Source organism: Lithobates pipiens, unplaced genomic scaffold, assembly GCF_037356315.1.
Source record: "Lithobates pipiens isolate NorthernLeopardFrog02 unplaced genomic scaffold, aLitPip1_a1.2 Scaffold_23, whole genome shotgun sequence".
Classification (NCBI taxonomy): domain Eukaryota; kingdom Metazoa; phylum Chordata; class Amphibia; order Anura; family Ranidae; genus Lithobates; species Lithobates pipiens.
In genome coordinates, this window is record NW_027507785.1 from 27,529,915 (window position 1) to 27,551,909 (window position 21,995).

The 21,995-nt window shown below is 45.8% G+C and overlaps 1 protein-coding gene across 12 annotated transcripts in view; it reads right to left on the minus strand.

Moving 5' to 3' along the window:
* The window catches only part of TENM4 (teneurin transmembrane protein 4), a 2,098,843-nt gene that overhangs the window by 122,210 nt on the left and 1,954,638 nt on the right, over positions 1 to 21,995 (minus strand). For all 12 annotated transcript variants that reach the window (XM_077451390.1, XM_077451387.1, XM_077451388.1 and 9 more), the window contains one exon: positions 15,019 to 15,235. In XM_077451390.1, the coding sequence (XP_077307516.1) occupies positions 15,019 to 15,235 (217 nt within the window). The remainder of the gene's footprint in view (positions 1 to 15,018; positions 15,236 to 21,995) is intronic.

Sequence of the window (21,995 nt, forward strand, 5' to 3'; positions counted from 1 at the left end):
GTGTGTGTGTGTGTGTGTGTGTCTCCATCCATGTGTGTGTGTGTGTGTGTGTGTGTGTGTGTGTGTGTGTGTGTGTGTGTGTGTCCAGCCTACCTGTGTCCCGAGCCTTTGTCCCGAGCCTCCGTCCCGTGCCTTGCCTCCTTGCCTCCGTCCCGTGCCGTGCCTTGCCGCCGTGCCTTGCCTCCGTCCCGTCCCGTCCCGTGCCGTGCCTTGCCTTGCCTCCGTCCCGTGCCCTCTTCGTCGGCGGCCATTGTAAAATTCAAAAGCCTCCGCCTTCGCCTGTGATAGGCGGAACACTGAATTTCCCAGCAGCCTGTGTTCCGCCTATCACGGACATCGTATCATCCTCGTCCGTAGTACGAGGATGATACGATGTCCGTGATAGGCGGAACACAGGCTGCTGGGAAATTCAGTGTTCCGCCTATCACAGGCGAAGGCGGAGCCAGAGGCGCGGCTTTTGAATGATAGAATGGCCGCTGTCTGTCTGCTCGACACGCTGATCGAGCGGGCAGACAGCGATGACTCGAGTATAAGCCGAGGGGGGCACTTTCAGCCTCAAAAAAGAGGCTGAAAATCTCGGCTTATACTCGAGTATATACGGTACTTGTTTTCATCCCTTGTTGTACTTCAGTGCTGCTGATCCCCTACAGCCTCTATACGGCCAATTCCTTCCTATATGCACTTCAGTGATGGTTGCATGAAATAATGATGGCTGCTAATATGTGTCCATTTTTTGAATCTCGATCAAAATAGGGTAGATGACACTGGAGAAGTTAGGCTATAACCAGCAAGGAAGAAAGGAGGGAGGCAACGCTGTATCCTGGCCTGGGCCGACAAGGCCCATGCCTAGGGCAGCAATTTGCAGGTGGGGCAACACGGAAAGAGCCCCCGCCGGCTACACCATTATTGTAGAGCCAGTCTTATGGGGCGGACTGGGCTGAGAGACAAATTAGTCTAGCGCCCCCATAAAGAGGCTGCACTGCTTGCAGGCGGGTAGTATTCTGCAACTGGGGGGGGGGGGGCGCCGCATTGTGGTATCATCCTGGACCACAAACCTTCCTCACTGTGCTATGTGTTTTCTTCTGCACCATTGGCATGGTTATATCTTCTAGGTCCTCTCCATAAAATTATCAGAAATTTGTGCTTAAAGTAGAACTATAGGCAACACTTTTTATTTCATTTTGGATAGAATAAGGGAGGGTTATAACCCCTGTCAGTTTTTTTTTTACCATCCCTGTCCCATTGCAGAGATTTCCCTTCACTTCCTGCAAATTAAGGGAGTCCATTGCCCCCCCAGGCCCTCAGAACTAATGTCCCCACATGAAAATTTCAGGGCGCGTCTTAAACAGCAAAGGGTGTGGCCTTGGCAGGAAGGGGTGTGTTATATTTAAATTAGGGGGTACAGGAGTTTAGTCAGGCCTAGGGCAGCACAAAACCTAAATTCACTACTGGAGGGAGGCGCACCTAACTGTAGTATTAAAACATGGTTGAAAGCGCAAGATAGAAGATAGCATAAAGATGATCTGTGATAAAAACGTCCTGCTATCCGGTATTTCTCCGGCGTCCAGATGGTGTAAGGAGGCGGAGTTGGAACGCTGAAATCAAACGGGAAGTGTAGGGGATCCAAACTGCCTGGCGTGGACCACACGGGAGGAAATGACATCGCCTGTGGGCCGGCCTTGAAAGGAGGACTGAAACTAGGCTTAGGTGTGCCTCCCCCCTTTTCTCCTTCTTCCAATTTCTCACAGAGTTTAAGGATATGCTCTGGGGATAGCTGGCACCTGAACTTTTATCTGCATCATTGTTGTCACAGACAACATATACCTTTACCAAGGACTAGTACATACCTCCCAAATTTTTGACATGGGAACAAGGGACACCTATCAGCAAAAGTATGCAGGCATAGGACACACCCCATTGCCACGCCCCCTTAAAGGAGAATTGTAAAAATAAAAAAAAACAAGATGGGTTAAACCCACAAGTGCTTTTTTTTTACCACTACTATTCCTTTATATCGGCTTTTGGAATTTACAAATGCAGCAATTTAGAAATCAGATGAAAGGTTTAGCTGATAGATAAAAAGTACATTTTATATACATCAGACCAAAATGAGGGACAAATGAGGAATGAGTGACAGAGGGACATTGCTCCAAATCAGGGACAGTCCCTCGAAATCAGGGACAGTTGGGAGCTATGCCATTATAACAATTCTTGATTGTTAATAGGTAAAAGGTCCATAAACATTTAATCCATGAAGTCCATATAAAGATGGCTATGCAACATCAGTAGCAGCACCCCATAGAGCGAAGTAATTACTCTAAGGCCGCGTACACACGGGCGGACTGTTCGCCCAACTTTGTCCGCTGAACAGTGTTTCAGCGGACAGTCCGCTCGTGTGTGGGCTTCAGCGGACAGTTTCAGCGGACAGTCTGACGAACAAAGTTTTTCGGAATTTCCGTAAGACTGTCCGCTGAAACTTGGTTTGAGCGGACAGTCCGCTCGTGTGTAGGCTTGTTCGACAAACTAAGTCTCGCGCATGCTCAGAAAGAATTTACACGGCGAAGGTTGCATTGCAGTGTATTGGACGTCGAATTTCTCGTCCCGTCGTACGTGCCGTTCACGTCATCGCGCAAGTTTTCAGCGGACTGTTCGTTCGTCGTGTGTGGTCAAGTCCGTTCATGCTAATTTTGAACGGACTGTTTGTCAAACTGTTTGACGAACCTAGTTGGGCGGACAGTCCGCCCGTGTGTACGCGGCCTAAGGATACAAAAGGGAACACACAAGGGCGCCGGACTAAGTGCAGAGTGAGAAGCAAGTAGGCATATCTGATAATCTGGGGCAAGGTCATCTCTGTCATCCACTGGGCAGTAGGCGCATCGAGCCCAATGGAGCTTCGTGGAGATGACCTCGGGAAAAACCTCTAACATCTTGCCCCAGATTATGAGATATGCCTACTTGCTTGTTATATTTGTAAGTTAATAAACCCTTTTGGATTCTCATGCTCCACTTAGTGTGGTGCCCCTGTGTGTTCTCTTTTTGATCCAACTATGAGCAGGCTGATTGTACCCAAGTCGATCCATCGATCTGGAAGTGGTGCAGTGGGCTGGGGCTGCTCTAAAACCACACAAAGGCCGAGTAACTCAAACTATGTTTTGCAGGAAAATCCGACAAGGTACAACTAGGCCGGGCGGGTCAGCAAAACCATCCGGAGCCACTGACGAAGTCTGTAGCAATGATACTTTAGCTTGACTTGATGATGACAGCTTCAGCAACAAGGAGTGGGAATGGGGCCTGGCCGGTCTGACCCAACTGGGAGGCCTCCTAAGCGGAGAGTAGAATATGTCCCTGTGCTGTCCCTACTCCTTCAGAAACCTCTCCCTAACACTAAATACTATCCCTGAGAGATGGGGAACCCGTCCCTATACTAATCACTCACAGAATGTGCACCAAGTCAGGGGGGTGCATAGGGTTGCCAGAACCTGTGTAATTGATATGTGTTGGGGTTTAAAGGGATGAGGTGGCAACCCTAGGGACATGCCTAAAATAAATAATGTCCCCAGCCGAGATGACTATAGGAGTCATGCAGGGCACTGGCATCCAATTGGACAGCTGATCTGCTGATGATCCAGGATGTCAGAGGAATCAATCCTTTGAATCTCCTTCACTTCTGCATTGCCTTTCAAGTCAGGTGCCACCTACAGAGGGGAGTACAGACTGCACCTACCTAAAGATCGACTTGGGTACAACCAGCCTGTGGGATTTTTTGCATGTGATTACTGCCCAAGGCCTTAGACAATAGAAGCAATCATTGTATTCTGCCAGTCGGCAAGGCTCACTGTGAATTGATTAATCTAAGGCAGGGGTGTCCAAACTTTTTTCAAAGAGGGTCAGATTTGATGAAGTGAAAATGCGTGAGGGTCGACATTCTTTGAACCATTAAAATTAAATGCAAATTAACTAATACACTGCCCAACAAGAATTCTCTTGCCTTTGTGGCTGTGTGGGGTGAAGAGTCTAAGGATGAGCTCGGGAGTGTTATTTGGATATATATCGTATTTATCGGCATAAAAAAAGCATCTTCACTTTAAGAGGGAAGTTTCAGGAAAATACTTAAATTTTAAATAAAGTACTGTGAAGAAAAATAAGGGTCAGTGCCTATCAATGCAGCTCAATCAGTGCCCATCTGCAGCCTCACCATTGCGATGAATGCAGCCTCATCGGTGCCACGAGTGCAGCCTCACCATTGTCGTGAATGCAGCCTCACCATTGACATGAATGCAGCCTCACAAGTGGTGTGAATGCAGCCTCAGCATTGCCGTGAATGCAGCCTCACCATTGCCATGAATGCAGCCCCACCATTGCCATGAATGCAGCCTCACCATTGCCATGAATGCAGCCTCCCCATTGCCATGAATGCAGCCTCCCCATTGCCATGAATGCAGCCTCCCCATTGCCATGAATGCAGCCTCCCCATTGCCATGAATGCAGCCTCCCCATTGCCATGAATGCAGCCTCCCCATTGCCATGAATGCAGCCTCCCCATTGCCATGAATGCAGCCTTCCCATTGCCATGAATGCAGCCTCCCCATTGCCAAGAATGCAGCCTCCCCATTGCCAAGAATGCAGCCTCACAAGTGCAATCAGTGCAGCCTGATCCATGCCCATCTGCAGCCTCAGAGTGGACAGGGAGGGGGGCGGGACGAGTGCTGTCAGATTACATACAGGAGAATCTCCTGTTTACTCTGTGGCCTCTTTAATACAAAGCCCCGCCTCCTATGATAGACAGAACAGTCGTCTAATGCTAGCCCAGAAACGGGACTTCCTATTACAGAGGCCGCCGAGTGAGCAGGAGATTCACCTGTATGTAATCTGACAGCGCTCACAAAAGAGATACATTATATATATATATATATATATATATATATATATATATATATATATATATATATATATATACACACACACAAATTACTAGTGGGCCGTATTAAACTGGAACACGGGCCGTAATTGGCCCGCGGGCCGAACTTTGAACATGCCTGATCTGAGGCTTACCATGCAAGTCTGCAAACTTGATTTACTAAAGACAAATAGACTGCACTTTGAAGCAAAGTATCTCACAGTGTGCAGGGAAATCAGAGTAAGTCATTTCAATATGGGAGAGGATGCGGTACAAATTGTACAAGGCTGAAGGAAAGGCCGGAGTCCAGTTTGAACAAAATTCTGCTGCTGGATTTATTTAGGGAGCTGAAAACTGTGTTTTGCACTCAGTAGGCATTCCTCTTGGTTCGGCTGATATACTGTCAGATATAACACTGCTTAAGTACATAAAGGTCTCTCGTCATATACTATATCTGCAAACCAAGGCGCATAAAACTAGATTCATTTTGTCCAATGCGCAGACTTTCCTAGCTGGAAACGAAAAAAAAATTAAACAGCCTACAACATAAAACTGCCTTCCGACTTCATATTCGGAAGGGTGAGGACATGGAAAACTGAGTTTTATTGCTGCACTTGTTATGCTCTCATTTTATTTATAAAAAGAAAAGTACATTTCGCCCTCAGGTTAAAATAGAATATATTATTGTAGTGGAGCCATTTACCTCCTGCCACTGTTTTCTGCCGCTCGCGTCGTGCGGCGGATTTAGCAAAACAAAGCATGAAAAAAGCTGCACCCCCTCGACAAATGGCGATATTTTTATACATGCACAAAACCAATATGTTTTATTTATTTTTTAGCTGCTCCCTGACCAGAGGATAATCCCAATTATTCCATTTTCCCATCAGGGGCCGATTCCGATTAAATGGAATACGCTGGAAATCTTGCTGAGTGGGAGGCGGTCATAAGTAGGACACCGGTTGTAAAGTAAAATAATGAAAAAAAAAAGCCCTTTTCTATTCTTACTTTGTTTAACAGCTTAAGGGAAGAACTTGTTTGTTCACTTGGAAGAAAAATAACCACCAAGGGCATACATTTCTTTAGCTCAGAGGTGTGTGTACTACATTAAAGGGCTTCTCTTGTTCATCTGTAGATGTATCCGACTTCTTTTGATAACGGCAGAGTACCCTGAACCGTTCACATCAATTCCAGATCCTGAAGGAGCTTAAAATCTAAGGCCCGTGCCACACTCGCTAAACTCTCATCTGCACTTACAGTGACGCTCACTCACTGGTTGGACAAGGAAGGGGTCCTGCCGGCCGGATGGAAAAAAAAAAAAGGGGTCACCGGCCGGATGGAAAAAAAAGGGGTCGCCGGCTGGATGGAAAAAGGGTTGCTAAAAAAGGCGACACCGGCCAGGTGACAAGGAAGGCGACACCGGCCAGGTGACAAGGAAGGCGCCACCGGCCAGGTGACAAGGAAGGCGCCACCGGCCGGACAAGGAAGGCGCCACCGGCCGGACAAGGAAGGCGACACCGGCCGGACAAGGAAGGCGACACCGGCCGGGTGACAAGGAAGGCGACACCGGCCAGGTGACAAGGAAGGCGACACTGGCCAGGTGACAAGGAAGGCGACACTGGCCAGGTGACAAGGAAGGCGACACTGGCCAGGTGACAAGGAAGGCGACACTGGCCAGGTGACAAGGAAGGCGACACTGGCCAGGTGACAAGGAAGGCGACACTGGCCAGGTGACAAGGAAGGCGACACTGGCCAGGTGACAAGGAAGGCGACACTGACCAGGTGACAAGGAAGGCGACACTGGCCAGGTGACAAGGAAGGCGACACTGGCCAGGTGACAAGGAAGGCGACACTGGCCAGGTGACAAGGAAGGTGACACTGGCCAGGTGACAAGGAAGGCGACACTGGCCAGGTGACAAAGGTGTTGCTGGCCAGGCGACAAAGGTGTTGCTGGCCAGGCGACAAAGGTGTTGCTGGCCAGGCGACAAAGGTGTTGCTGGCCAGGCGACAAAGGTGTTGCTGGCCAGGCGACAAAGGTGTTGCTGGCCAGGCGACAAAGGTGTTGCTGGCCAGGCGACAAAGGTGTCAATGGCTGAACAAGGGAGGTGCAGCTGGTCAGAAAAAGATGGTACTGCTGACCAGGTGAAGGAGTTGTCACCAGTCGGATGAAAAGGGTGTTGTGAACTGATGAGGAAGGTGTTGCTAGCCGGACGAGGAAGGTGTCCCTGGGAAGCTGTGCATGTTATATCCGATGCGTTTCCTAGGGAGAAAACCAGAAATACATTTCCTATGGGACTCCATGGGAATGCCATCTCACGGAGGGTATACACGCGGGTTGTGCTCAGTAGGGCTCTGAGGGACAGTGCTGTTTAAATGAGAGCCGTTATCAGCATTGCTGACAATAAATGGCTGTTGGTTTGTTTGCAACCGGATACACGCACCTTCTGAATCACCATCTCTCACCTTCTGTGAACTACACAAAGGAGGAAACCTAACTGGCAGCCATTACAATACAGTCATTAAGATAGACAATACATTAAAAAGAAGACATGGGGGGGGGGGCACGTTTGAGGTAGAAGAACTTGTGTAAAAATAGTCTCTAAAACAAAATGGACACCTTGAGAGTAGTGTAAGGTTAGTATCCAATATATGTATGGAGTAGCCATGACCACATAAAGGAAATATACGGGGGGGGGGTGAGTCAAAGCGTGTGTCCACCCAACGCCAATGATAGAGCCAACTACTGCCCCGCACAGGGAACACAAGGCCAGCAGTGCCCTGTAAATGCGTCCGCTATCACTGGTTTTCAGCGTTCCAAAATGTTTCCGCAAGCGAGAAGGATGAAAAGTTATTTTGGAGCTCAAACTTTCAAAAAGACTATTTTTTTTTTTTACTCAATGGCACAGCTCTGTTAAAAAGCCAATCGAAAAAGTAATTGCTGTTTTCTTAGAAATGTTTTCAAGGATAAGGGGAAAAAAAAATAAAGTCTAAATCAAGAAAGGCGAGGGAGAGATTATCCCTAAACACACTTAACGCAGCGCAGCGCCATGGTAAAAATTGTGCAATAATGGGGTTGGCATGGAGAGAGAAATGGCATATTCTCGACGTCGCTTGGCCTCGTTTGGGATACGAACGCTGAAAGCTTGCAGGGCCAGATCCATTTACTCGGTTTGAAAACAGATTTAATTCAAGCTGTTCTTTCACTCAACGCATTTACACAGGTTTTCAAAAGCCATCGCCGACGGAGAGACATGGCTGCCTAATACCAGTTCGCATCAGCATTGAGTATGACTACCAAGTCTTCAACTCCATTCCCAGATGGAAAGTGTGACAGGGGGGGTAATTAAGTCAAATTACCACACAGGATTTTTTTTTTTTAGCAGTCAAACTAACTTTCAGCTAGTCGTTTCAAGTGAAACTCCATTTTTGTTGCAGAAAACAATCCTTTTGTAGATTCTGCAAGGATCTGTTAGACAATAGAAATCATCTATAACGGAGGGGTGATATCACTATGTCCGCAATGCTCTGCAAGGTTGCCCATACCTTGGTCATGCATTTTACAGCCCATTCATAAAATGCAGTCAGCAGTGTGGAGCCAGCTGTGTCCTAGGAAGTCTTCATGCACACGACCATATGCTAGTTATGCAGAATCTTGCTGGAAGCATGCCAAATGCAAGGCCTACATTGTTCCGATTTATCCGGGTCATGGTAGATCTAGAAGTAATTGGCCACATTCACCTGGACTTGTTCGGGAATGTTGTAGTAGAGGTTTCATAGCTTTGCCAAGTTTTGATGAGTGTCCGGAAAATACCAAGCATTGGATTATGTAGCTAGAACACGGGGATTCCACAACTTTGACACTTCCCATTATAATCGTGTACAATCCACATACACATCCTCTATGGTGTTTGGAGTAAGGCGTCATTGCTACCGGAGTTATTAGAAATGCTGGGGTACATTATTATTGCATTCACTGACACCAATGCCGGGGGTTATGATCGTGGTCACTGACACCAATGCCGGGGGTTATGATCGTGGTCACTGACACCAATGCCGGGGGTTATGAGTGCAGTCACTGACACCAACGCTGGGGCTTATTATTGCATTCACTGAAACCAATGCTGGGAGTGATGATTACGGTCACCAACACCAATGCCAGGGGTTACTATTGCATTTACTGCACCCCAATGCTGGGGGCTATTATTGCATTCACTATCACCAATGCTAGAGGTTATCATTGAATTCACTGACACCAATGCTGGGAATAATTATTGAGGTCACTGACACCAATGCTGGGAGTGACGATTGCTGTCACTGACACCAATGCCGGCGGTTACCATTGCATTTACTGCACCCCAATGCTGGGGGTTATTTTTGCTGTCACTAACACCATTGCAGGGGGTTATTCAGTGACACCAATGTCGGCGGTTATGATTTCAGTCACTGACACCAACATCGGGAGTTATTATTGCGTTTACTGAAACCAATGGTGGGAGTGACGATTTCGGTCACTAACACCAATGCCGGGGGTTACTACGGCATTCACGGACACCAATGCTGGGGGTTATTATTGAGGTCACAGACACCAATGCTGGGGATAATTATTGAGGTCACTGACACTAATGCTTTGGGCTATTATTGCATTCACTGGTGCCAATGCTGGGGATTAGGATTGCGGTCACTAACACCATTGCTGGGGGTTGTTATTGCAGTCAATACACCAATGTTGGGGGTTGTTATTACATTCACCGACACCAATGCTGGGGGTTATGAGTGTAGCCAATAACACCAATGCTGGGGGTTATGGCTGTGGTCAATGACACCAATGCTGGGGGTTATTATTGCATTCACTGACACCAATGCTGGGGGTTATTATTGAGGTCACTGACACCAATGCTTCAGGCTATTATTGCATTCACTGATGCTAATGCTGGGGATTATGATTGCAGTCACTGACACCAACGTGGGGGTTATTATCACATTATTATCACATTCACTGAAACCAATTCTGGGGGTGAGGATTGCGGTCACTGACACCATTGCTGGGGGTTATTATTGCAGTCCAATGTTCGGGGTTGTTATTACATTCACTGATACCAATGCTGGGGGTTATGGCTGTGGCCAATGACGCCAATGCTGGGGGTTATTATTGCATTCGCTGACACTGATGCTGGGGGTTATTATTGCATTCATGGACACCGGTGCTGGGGGTATTATTGCAGTCACTGACACTGGGGGTTATTATTGTGGTGAATGACACCTATGCTGGGGAGTATTATTGCGATCACTGACACCTGCGGACACCACTGAGCACTTATTCTCTTCAGCGTGTATTGTGGTAAATTGCAAAAAAAATTAGAGACAGACATTTTTTGGGTGTTGAAGTGTGATATAAAGCTTTCATTTTGAATGCAACTCAGGCTCACACTTTTTTCCCTGTATTATTTTAATGTCACCACTGATTTAGACAAGGGTAAACCAAGTACATTTTCCTGACTTTAGCACAGCTGTTGCATTTTCTGGATAGCATTAATACCACAGTGACTGCTCGTGCTTTCTTAGAATTGCTCCTGAAGGGTCAGCTGTGTCACTAGAAGTGTGCTCGCCAATGCCACGTCTGTCCCCAGGCATGGATTAAATATGGACAGACACCCCGCCCCCCCCCCCCCCCCATTTACTTTCTGTGGCTGGTGCTGCAAGTCTGCCCGCTTGAAAACCTGGAGCGAGGAGGCGGAACTCATTCGAATCAATTAATGTTTGGCAAATGCCCCGAAATAGTTCATAAATATTCAGCCAGCCTAATTACAAAACAATAACACGGCGGAGTGGACCTTCACGCGGCAAACGGCGAGTCGCGGTAAACAACGGACGCAATCCCATTACAATCCTCAGTGTTTGCGAATAAAATATTAGCTGCGATGATGGAAGCACCAATAAGCGCGGCGGTTTACGAGGCCCATGCGACCAACTTCCCAACCAAAGCTATTTACTTGATTCCATGCAAGACTTTAAACACCCACAACATGTGTGCAAGGAGGGAGGGAGCAGAACGTACCACCTAACCTCATTAAAGGGGACCTGTCGGTGCTTTGGCGAAGACATAATGCTGCAATGGGGGGGGGGGAGTCTGGTCAAGGGTCTTTATTTGTAAACCACTTCCGGACCGCCTCACGCCAATATACGCCCCGTCTTTGAAGAGGGATATCTTTGTTATGGCAGCAGCTAGCTACCGTAACCCCGGTATCCTCTCCTTCAGTGGGTGGTCCGCTTTCCGATAATAGTGGTCTCTGCGGCAGATTCGCCGCAAGATCACTTATTGGCGGCGGGAGAGGGCCCCCCCCCCTCCCACCACTCTCCGGTGCCCTCCGCCGCTTACTGGAGCTGTCGGTAACAGCGGAGGCAATCGGATCCTTGTCCTTTCTGGGTATGGAGACGAGTCAGGGGAAGATGGCCCCCCACCCATATCCATATCATTGCAGGGCGGAAGCGACTTCAAAACTTCACTACCGCCCATAACACTTAAAGTGGCATTTTTTCATTTATTTTTTTATTTAAAATGATTTTTTTTTTATTATTGCATTTTTGTGTAAATATGGCATCTGGGGTGAAAAAGTTATTTATTTTTTATTTCAAATAACTTTTTCTTTTTTTTTTATTGCATTTTAGTGTAAATATGAGATCTGAGGACTTTTTGACCCCAGATCTCATATTCAAGAGGTCCTGTCATGCTTTTTTTCTATTACAAGGGATGTTTATATTCAAGTAACAATAGATCAAAAATAAAAATAAATACCACGCTGAAACTAAATCTACACAACTAAAAATCGCTGCAGCTCAGTTTTACAAGATACTTGTAAATACAATAAGATAACAAAGGGAATAAAAAATAAATAAAAAAAAGGCAACGACCGCCATTTTATTCTCTATGGCCTCTGCTAAAAAATAAACAAGAAAATAATTAAAGTGTATTTTTTCCCCAAAAAATTGCATTTGAAAAATTGCTGTGCAAACACTGTGTAAAATAAAAGAAAATGCAACGACTGCCATTTTATTCTCTATGGCCTCTGCTAAAAAAAAAAAAATAAAAAAAAATTCAAAGTGTATTTTTTCACCCCAAAAAATTGCATTTGGAAAATTGCTGTGCAAACACTGTGTAAAATTAAAAAACCTGCAACGACCGACATTTTATTTTCAAAAAAGAAAAATGTAAGTGTATTTTTTCCCCAAAAAAACTGCATTTGAAAAATTGCTGCGCAAACACGGTGTAATATAAAAAAACCTGCAACTATTTTATTCTCTATGGCCTCTGCTTAAAAAAGAAAAAAAAAAAAAACATGTTTGGAGGGTTGCAAGTAATTTTCTAGCAAAAAAACATTGCCTTCCCAGCCCACTCCTTAATATTATATAGAAGGAGAAAACCAAGTCATATTTTTTCAGCAAGTAAAAAGGCAAGCAGCATTTTTTATATATATATATATGGGGACATGTAATATCTATAAAATAGGTGTTTTCCCATTTTTGGCCGCAAAGGTGGAAATATACTTTAAGTAAGAATTTACAAGCCACTCGGGACAATATTTGTAGCTTTCACATAAATCTGTTTAGGACAAGGATGTGAATTATATAAATTATGAATTATATAAATTATATAAAAGTGGCCCCTTAAAAAGATAAAAAAATAAAAAAAAGGAAAAAAATAAAAAAAGGAAAAAAATATAAAAATAATGCAAAGAAAACAGGTCTGAGCAGAAGGTAAGCGGACATCATAAGGACATCTGGGAGATAAGAGCTGGAGATGTATCTGTGTGCACCTCGCGGTGGGTTTAATATTTCAGTCTCGGGTTGTCGGAGATCACGGATGGCTGATAAAACCGCCAGGATTTATTTCATAGCCGCATTATAAATCTCCTGACCTGATACAGCCCGCCGGGAAACCCGATCCCTAGGAAGGGGGGGGGGGGGGAGATTAACGCAGCGAATAAATGCTGCCCTTCCCCACTCGTCGATCAGCGAAGGGGTTAAATGTGCCTTAAATGTCAGCACTGTGTAATCTATAGCAGATTGACAGCCGGCGCTTGCACAGCACAATGACAGCAGGGTGACCATACATGCCAGCTTCAATAGTACACATTAGTGGCCCCGTTTACATGACAGCAATTCGCTCAGCATGCAAAAGCAAGATAAAAAAAAAAAAGGTTCCTAATGCAGAACAAGAAAACAAAAAACCTATTTATTGATCCTGCCAGTAGAGAAGATATTTTTCCACTTCCTTCAAAAAGGGTGACAACACGGCTTGTTCTGTTGTAAAAAAAAACACTGGGAGCGGTGTGTCACCCTTGTGGACATGTCATTTTAAAAATGGGACTTTTTAGACTCCGTTCACACCTTGGCGATTTGAATCACCGCTATTCCGGACCGCGATTCCAAATCACAGCAAAACACGGGACGTGTTTGCGATGCCGTTCCTTCTTAAGGGCAACCCCTTCCCCCAACCGCGGTGTGATTTTTTGCCGTGCGATAAATCGAAACTGCAACCCAGCTTCTTTTTTTAAGCTACGAGCTTCACGCGTTTAAGGTGCCAATAAGAAATAATAGGATAGCAAAACGCAGCCCCCGCGTTTTATCGCAATTCGGACTCGCAGGCTGGATTGCGCCGATTCCACCCACGATTCAAATTGCCTTTTGGAGCCTTAATCCTTTTGGCTAACAAGCTTATTGCTGTTAACACCCCTGCAGTGTCATGTGATTTCCCCCACCCCTCCCTCTAACTGCCATTTTTTCCCGGACAGCCTGGCCTGCATCTGCACGTGCAGAACGTATAAATAAAAAGCATGTGAATTAAGCCACACAGCCTGGTCACTTCCCTGTCCCTGGCATGTGACTTGACAGCAAAGAAAACAAACTGATTTCTCAACACTCTCCTCCTCCCAGCATGTTCCTTGTCAGCCTATGTGCCCGCAGGACACTTGTCTGGCCAGAGGATATTAAAAGGCTCATTTACAAGACTTGCCATGTCCACAGACAAGCAAAGAACTGCATAAACATCACCACCAGAGGGGAACATCTGACTCAAGATTCACACTGTACCATGTATGAGACTGGCGATGTTCAAAGAAGTGGCAGGCAGGCGGAGAAGTGCACAAAAGCAGCCACCAGGGGGCACCACCTGACTAAAGATTCTTACTATGCCATGTACCAGAATTATTGGGTCCACAGAAGCAAGCTGTAGAACCTGGCCACTAGAGGGCACCATCTGACTCAAGATTCTCACTGTGCCATGTACAAGACTTCCCATGCCCACGGGAGGAGGGGTCATGTTAAGAACTACATAACCCAGTTACCAAGGGGCACCATCCGGCACAAGATTCTCACTGTGCCATGTATAAGACTTGCCATGCCCAGATGAGCAGGAGGCAAGCTGAGAACTGCATAAACCCAGCCACCAGGGGGCACCACCTGACTAAAGATTCTTACTATGCCATGTACCAGAATTATTGTGTCCACAGAAGCAAACTGTAGAACCTGGCCACCAGAGGGCACCATCTGACTCAAGATTCTGACTGCCATGTACAAGATTTGCCATGCCCACAGGAGGAGGGGTCACCTTAAGAACTGCATAACCCAGTTACCAGTGGGCACCATCTGGCTCAAAATTCTCACTGGCGCATTGTACAAGACTTGCCATGCCCAGATGAGCAGGAGGCAAGCTGAGAACTGCATAAACCAGCCACCAGGGGGCATCACCTGACTAAAGATTCTCACTGTGTCAAGTACAAGACTTGTCATGCTCACAGGAGGAGGGGTCAAGTTAAGACCTGCATAACCCAGTCACCAGTGGGCACCATCGGACTTAAGATTCTCACTGTGCCATGTTTAAGACTTGCCATGCCCAGAGAGGAAGGGGTCAAGTTAAGAACTGCATAACCCAATCACCAGTGGGCACCATCGGACTTAAGATTCTCACTGTGCCATGTACAAGACTTGCCATGCCCAGATGAGCAGGAGGTAAGCTGAGAACTGCATAAACCCAGCCACCAGGGGGCAACATCTGATTTAAGATTCTCTTGCAAAATTGGCTCCGAAAACACACACAATTATTATAGGCAGCCAAGCATAACACTCACCCTCCTTCAAAAGGATTCTCCCCGGGAATGAAGTGGGTGCTGTCTCGGCCAACTAAGAACTTGATTCGGTGATAGAAGGACTGCAGGTTCTGCTGGGACACGGGTGCTTGCGTCTCTTGGATGATGTCCAAAGGGTCCGGGGAGCCCAGGCACAGGGCGTTGGTGTGACAGATCTGTTGCAAGCAGCAGTCTGGATCCATGCAGTCTACTAAGCCATCTGCAACATAAAAATTTAAAGATCAAGTCATTTAGAGAACTTCAGGAATTGGCATCAACAGGATGAAAGAATAATGGGGAAAAAAACGTTTCTGTGCAAAGGAATTTAAAAAGACACGCGGCCATTCACTAAAATTAGAAGAGAAGAGGTTTAACCTTAAACTACGTAGCGGGTTCTTTACTGTAAGAGCGGTAAGGATGTGGAATTCTTTTCCACAAGCAGAGTAATCTTATATCAGAGCAATCAGAGTCCCACCTTACATGAAGGTCCTCATTAGAGTCCACCTTACATCAAGGTCCAAGGTTCAGCGGGGAGCATTGATCATTTCAACAAACTATTAGATGGGCACCTTAACGACTACAACATACAGGGGTATACAATGTACCACTAACTTAAGCACACATACAGGTTGGACTAGTGTCTTTTTTCAACCTCATCAACTATGTAACTGGAGGGGAATTTAGAGAATGAACCCTAAATGCAGCTACAGCCCCCCCACCACTGGGGTCACCTGTAGGCTTTGATCAGTGGCACCATCCAACCAAGGAAATGGATACAACTGTTGCCTTTGAGATAAAAGAAGAACGTATTCACCAGCAGTGGAACAAACATCCACCTATTGGACCAGAAGACTGACCTATGGTGGGACCTGAGTTAGGAACTGCACCACTAACAGCACTCCACCAATAATGGGTGCTTGAATGCAAAAGTGGTGCCGTGCCAAAGCCAGATGAGGAGACAAGACGTGACATCACCAGCACTCCAACCAAATGGGTTTAATCGTTTTTACTGTGACATCACCACATTGCTTTGAGGAAGGGTTCCTATATGGTATTCCTGGACTTCCATGATGTTGTCTTCACGATAAAATATGCGATACACATTTAATTGGAGTGATGGTGACTTTTTGTCTACAGATCAATGGTGGACGTAGCTAGAAAGGTGATCTGACCTACATCTGCTGGAGCAAGACATATCTTGGACATGTCCGTCCCATGAAAACCTCGCTCCATTAAACAAATGAAAATTGAAAAAGTGTTGTGAACAAGCACGAACTGCTCGTGTGAAACGCGTCAACAAATGCTCCTGTGACCTCCATCTGGCATGGTGACCATAAAGAATATTCATACAGTATTTCATCTCGTTGTGGTGTGCGGCCATTCACCTCTTCCTTATATAAACAAATTTCCTTGCAGCAGATGGACACACCAAGAGGTGATTACATTTACAATATGATTAAAATATTCATTAATATTTTTATGTCAAATAGTTACCCATCAAGGTGATTGATATTTGCATAACACCTCCCAAGAGCCAGAAGAGCCAGCCCACTGACTCCTAACTTTCTGTGCACTCTTCCTCTGCTGCACTGAATTTACAAAGAGTGTTATCTGCTCGGTCAACCTTTGTGAACTGCAGAACAATTCACCCCTGAATGTAATGAAGATGGGGGGGGGGGGGGATTCCAGTGTAAGCTGGGACTCTGATGGAGACATCTGATGTAAAGGGGACTCTGATAGGGACCTTGATGCAAGGTGGGACACCGATGTGGACCTTGATGCAAGGTGGGACACTGAGGAGACCCCGATTGCTCTGATGTAAGGAGATTACTGTGATTGTAAGGGGAGACTCCGATGGGGTCTCCAATATAAGGTACAACTGATGGGGACCCTGATGCAAGGGGGGGCGTTGATGGGAATCCTGATATAAGGGGTCCTCCGATAGGGACCTTGATGTAAGGTGCGACTGATGGAGACCCCGATTACTTTAATGTACGGGGGATGTTGTTGAGGAACCTGATGTAAGGACGGCATTGATGGTAATTCTGATGTAAGAGGGGCTCTGATGGGGACCATGACTGTAAGGCGCGACTCTGGAGACCCTCATCACTCTGATGTAAGGGGGACATTAATAGGGGGTCCAATTAAAGCTGGGATTTTAATGGGGACCCCAATGCAAGGGGGGTATTTTGATGAGAACCCTGATATAAGGGGGGTCTTGTTGGGGACACCCAATGTAAGGGGGACTCTGACAGAAACCTTGATGTAAGGTGCGACTGTGATGGAGACCCTGATTACTCTTGTAAGGGGAATCTCTGATGCGTACTCCCAATGTAAGGTACAACTCTGAAGGGGACCCTGATGCAAGAGAAGACGTTGATGGGAACCCTGATATAAATGGGACTCTGATGGGGACCTTGATGTAAAGTGTGACTCTGATGGAGACCCCGATTACTCTGATGTAGGGGGGATGTTGATAAGGATCCTGATGTAAGAGGGACATTGATGGTTACTCTGATGTAAGGAGTGAATCTGATGGGGGACCCTGATGTAAGGATTGAATCTGATGGGGGACCCTGATGTAAGGATTGAATTAGATGGTGGACCCTGATGTAAGGATTGAATTAGATGGGGGACCCTGATGTAAGGACTGAATCTTATGGGGACCCTGATGTAAGGACTGAATCTGAATGGTGGACCCTGATGTAAGGATTGATTCTGAATGGTGGACCCTGATGTAAGGATTGAATCTGATGGTGGACCCTGATGTAAGGATTGATTCTGAATGGTGGACCCTGATGTAAGGATTGAATCTGATGGGGGACCCTGATGTAAGGATTGAATCTGATGGGGGACCCTGATGTAAGGATTGAATCTGATGGGGGACCCTGATGTAAGAATTGAATCTGATGGGGGACCCTGATGTAAGGATTGAATCTGATGGGGGACCCTGATGTAAGGATTGAATCTGATGGGGGACCCTGATGTAAGGATTGAATCTGATGGTGGACCCTGATTGTAAGGATTGAATCTGATGGTGGACCCTGATGTAAGAATTGAATCTGATGGTGGACCCTGATGTAAGAATTGAATCTGATGGTGGACCCTGATGTAAGGATTGAATCTGATGGGGGACCCTGATGTAAGGATTGAATCTGATGGGGGACCCTGATGTAAGGATTGAATCTGATGGGGGACCCTGATGTAAGGATTGAATCTGATGGGGGACCCTGATGTAAGGATTGAATCTGATGGGGGACCCTGATGTAAGGATTGAATCTGATGGGGGACCCTGATGTAAGGATTGAATCTGATGGGGGACCCTGATGTAAGGAGTGAATCTGATGGGGGACCCTGATGTAAGGAGTGAATCTGATGGGGGACCCTGATGTAAGGAGTGAATCTGATGGGGGACCCTGATGTAAGGAGTGAATCTGATGGGGGACCCTGATGTAAGGATTGAATCTGATGGGGGACCCTGATGTAAGGATTGAATCTGATGGGGGACCCTGATGTAAGGAGTGAATCTGATGGGGGACCCTGATGTAAGGATTGAATCTGATGGGGGACCCTGATGTAAGGATTGAATCTGATGGGGGACCCTGATGTAAGGAGTGAATCTGATGGGGGACCCTGTTATAAGGAGTGAATCTGATGGGGGACCCTGATGTAAGGAGTGAATCTGATGGGGGACCCTGATGTAAGGAGTGAATCTGATGGGGGACCCTGATGTAAGGATTGAATCTGATGGGGGACCCTGATGTAAGGAGTGAATCTGATGGGGGACCCTGATGTAAGGAGTGAATCTGATGGGGGACCCTGATGTAAGGATTGAATCTAATGGGGGACCCTGATGTAAGGATTGAATCTGATGGGGGACCCTGATGTAAGGAGTGAATCTGATAGGGGGGATTCATTAATTTATAAAACTGATGTTTTTTCAGTCTACAAATATTTGTAAAATTGATGGTGTGGCCCTCGTACTGAAAAGTTTGGAGACCTATGCCCTAGGACATAAAATATACTGGCAGAATCATCAAATAAAAAAAGTAGAAAATAAAAGAAACCCAAGCAGCGGCCACATCTAAGGACCGGTAATATGCAATATATTACGTTTTCACTCTTGGGTTTCGATTCACTTTAATTTGGCCATAAACATTGGGGCTGACTTGGTGTCCACAGTAAACTCAGAGATGGTCTGAACATGCAGTCATCTGTAACCGCAAATAAAAACCCCGACCACATGGCTTCCTTTCACTGGCAGATGGAATGTATGTGTATGGGGGGGGGGGGGGGGGGGGGGGGGATCATCACAGCGTATCACACGGAGGCCAAGCGCTCTGGAACCATAACCATTCAGATTCACGGCATATGATGCTACAGGCGGGATGAAATTGCATTCAAGGGCGTTTGGGAGAAGGATAAAAAGAAAGTCTTATCCTCCAATAATGTAAACCGGATAAAAGCTCCATTAAAGAAGGCCGACTCGCCGCTGGATGCAAATACAGCTAACCAATCAAAAATATCTGATGCAGGAAAACACTCAGCTAGGCACTATTTGTAGAGGATCGTAAATAGCTACAGAACAGAAGACTCATCATTTTAGCAAAAACTAAAATCCATTCTGTGTTTAGGGTGCTCTGTGTCTACTGATAGGTATATGCCCCCCCCCCCCCCCCCCCAAAAAAAAAAAAAAAATCATGCTAGGATCATTTTTTTCATGAAAAACTTTTCATTTTCATTATGTACCTTATTTTAGGCCCAGTGGCATCACTGGGTCTCTGTGCTTCTCTATGCAATGTAGGCAGATGATGGCTGGTGGCGGGTGCCAGCAGGGTGCAGTATATATAGCACCCTGCCTCAGTAGTCCTCTAGAATTCGCTGGCACAAGCAGTGGGCTGGCTCTTAGGAGTGGTTATGCAAATATCAAAATTGATGGGTGGATGACAGTATGGAATAGTGGGTGTTCTTAGGCAAGCATGTGATGCTGAGTCTCCATGATTAAGAGAAATTAAGTCCAATGAATAAAAAAGGACAGTGAGGTTTGAAAGGAAAGAGCTAGGGGATGCTGCATGTCCTCTAGCTAGAAAGTAAGCTAGGCTCTTGTTTTAGCGCCCAATGCACATTGTGAGGCGCTCACAGTGTGCAGTGAAATCAGAGGAAGGCATTTCAGTACAGGAGAGGAGCCGGTACAACTGTGCAAGATTGAAGGGAAGGCTGGAAGTCCGGTTTAAATGTTTGCTCCTGTTTGAGGTTTAGGTAGGTGATAGAGAGGTAAGTGTCTTCATGAGAAAATAACTCATCCCCCTGATCTCTCCAACACTGGGGACCCCCTAGAGATGTGGCCAAAGGATAATGCTCACCACTTGGCCCAACACGCAGCTCTCATATGTGAGAAGAGGAAAGAATCTATAGAAGAGGAAATAAGCTATAGAAGAGGAAAGAAGCTATAGAAGAGGAAAGAAGCTACAGAAGAGGAAAGAATCTACAGAAGAGGAAAGAATCTACAGAAGAGGGAAGAATCTATAGAAGAGGAAAGAATCTACAGAAGAGGAAAGAATCTATAGAAGAGGGAAGAATCTAACATGCGAGAAGAAGAAACCATTTCATAAAGTGCCATGAAGAAGTATGGTATTCATACCTCTTGAAGTTTTCCACATTTTGTCATGTTACAACCAAAAACTTAAATGTATTTTATTGGGATTTTATGTGATAGACCAACACAAAGTGGAACATAATTGTGAAGTGGAAGGAAAATTATAAATGGTTTTCAAAATCATTTACAAATAAATCAGTGAACAGTGTGGGGTACATTTGTATGGCGCCCCCCGGAGTCAATATTTTGTAGAACCCCCTTTCACTGCAATTACAGCTGCAAGTCTTTTTGGGGATGTCTCTACCAGCTTTCTACATCTATAAAGTGACATTTTTGCCCATTCTTCTTTGCAAAATAGCTCAAGCTCTGTCAGATTGGATGGAGAGCGTCTGTGGACAGCAATTTTCAAGTCTTGCCACATATTCTCAATTGGATTTAGGTCTGGACTGTGACTGGGCCATTCTAACACATGAATATGCTTTGATCTAAACCATTCCATTGTAGCTCTGGCTGTATGTTTAGGGTCGCTGTCCTGCTGGAAGGTGAACCTCCACCCCAGTCTCAAGTCTTTTGCAGACCCGAACAGGTTTTCTGCTAAGATTGCCTCAGGTGACGTCTTGTGACGAAACGCTGAGGCGGGGCTTCTGGTACACCTCAACGTAATTTCCGACGGCTTCCGATTTTCTGGTTTTGGTCTGTGGAGCACATGCCACACAGACCTAGAAACTTGTCCATACTTCTATTTTCTGGGGCAATACTTCGCTCCTTTACCTTCTAAGCTTTTGGAAAGCTGTTTAACTTTTGTGTCAAATAAATGGTGTTTTGGATTTACACTATGGATGCCCGTTTTTAGATTTTTATGTGGATACTGCACCTAGTTCCAGAGCACAATGAACGTATCAGTTCCAGGGACACCAGGATTAGAGATCGCATATACTACGTGCTCTTTACCCCTGCAGGGGTGAGGGCTTCTGGTGAGTGCATATACCTAAGGGGGAGCACGAGGAGTCACCTTGTTTGGTGCACGGAAGTCAAGATAAAGTCGCATCACTTTAAAATAATCACTTCACTGGTAATATGAATTTTTTTATATTAAGAGACTTCCTTTTATATTATTTCGCAAATGGACCAAATGTATATCTTTTTACATTTACACATATTTTTGTGTTTTTTGGCTGTGTTGGCGGAAAGCAAATTCTTTTTTGCCACATAGCTTTGTTTATTTATGGATTGAATTTTCACTCTCATCATTCTGTCTGGCTTGTCAGTTTAGGTGGACGGCCATGTCTTGGTAGGTTTGCCGTTGTGCCATACTCTTTCCATTTTCAGATGATGGATTGAACAGAGCTCCGTGAGATGTTCAAAGCTTGGGATATTTTTTTTT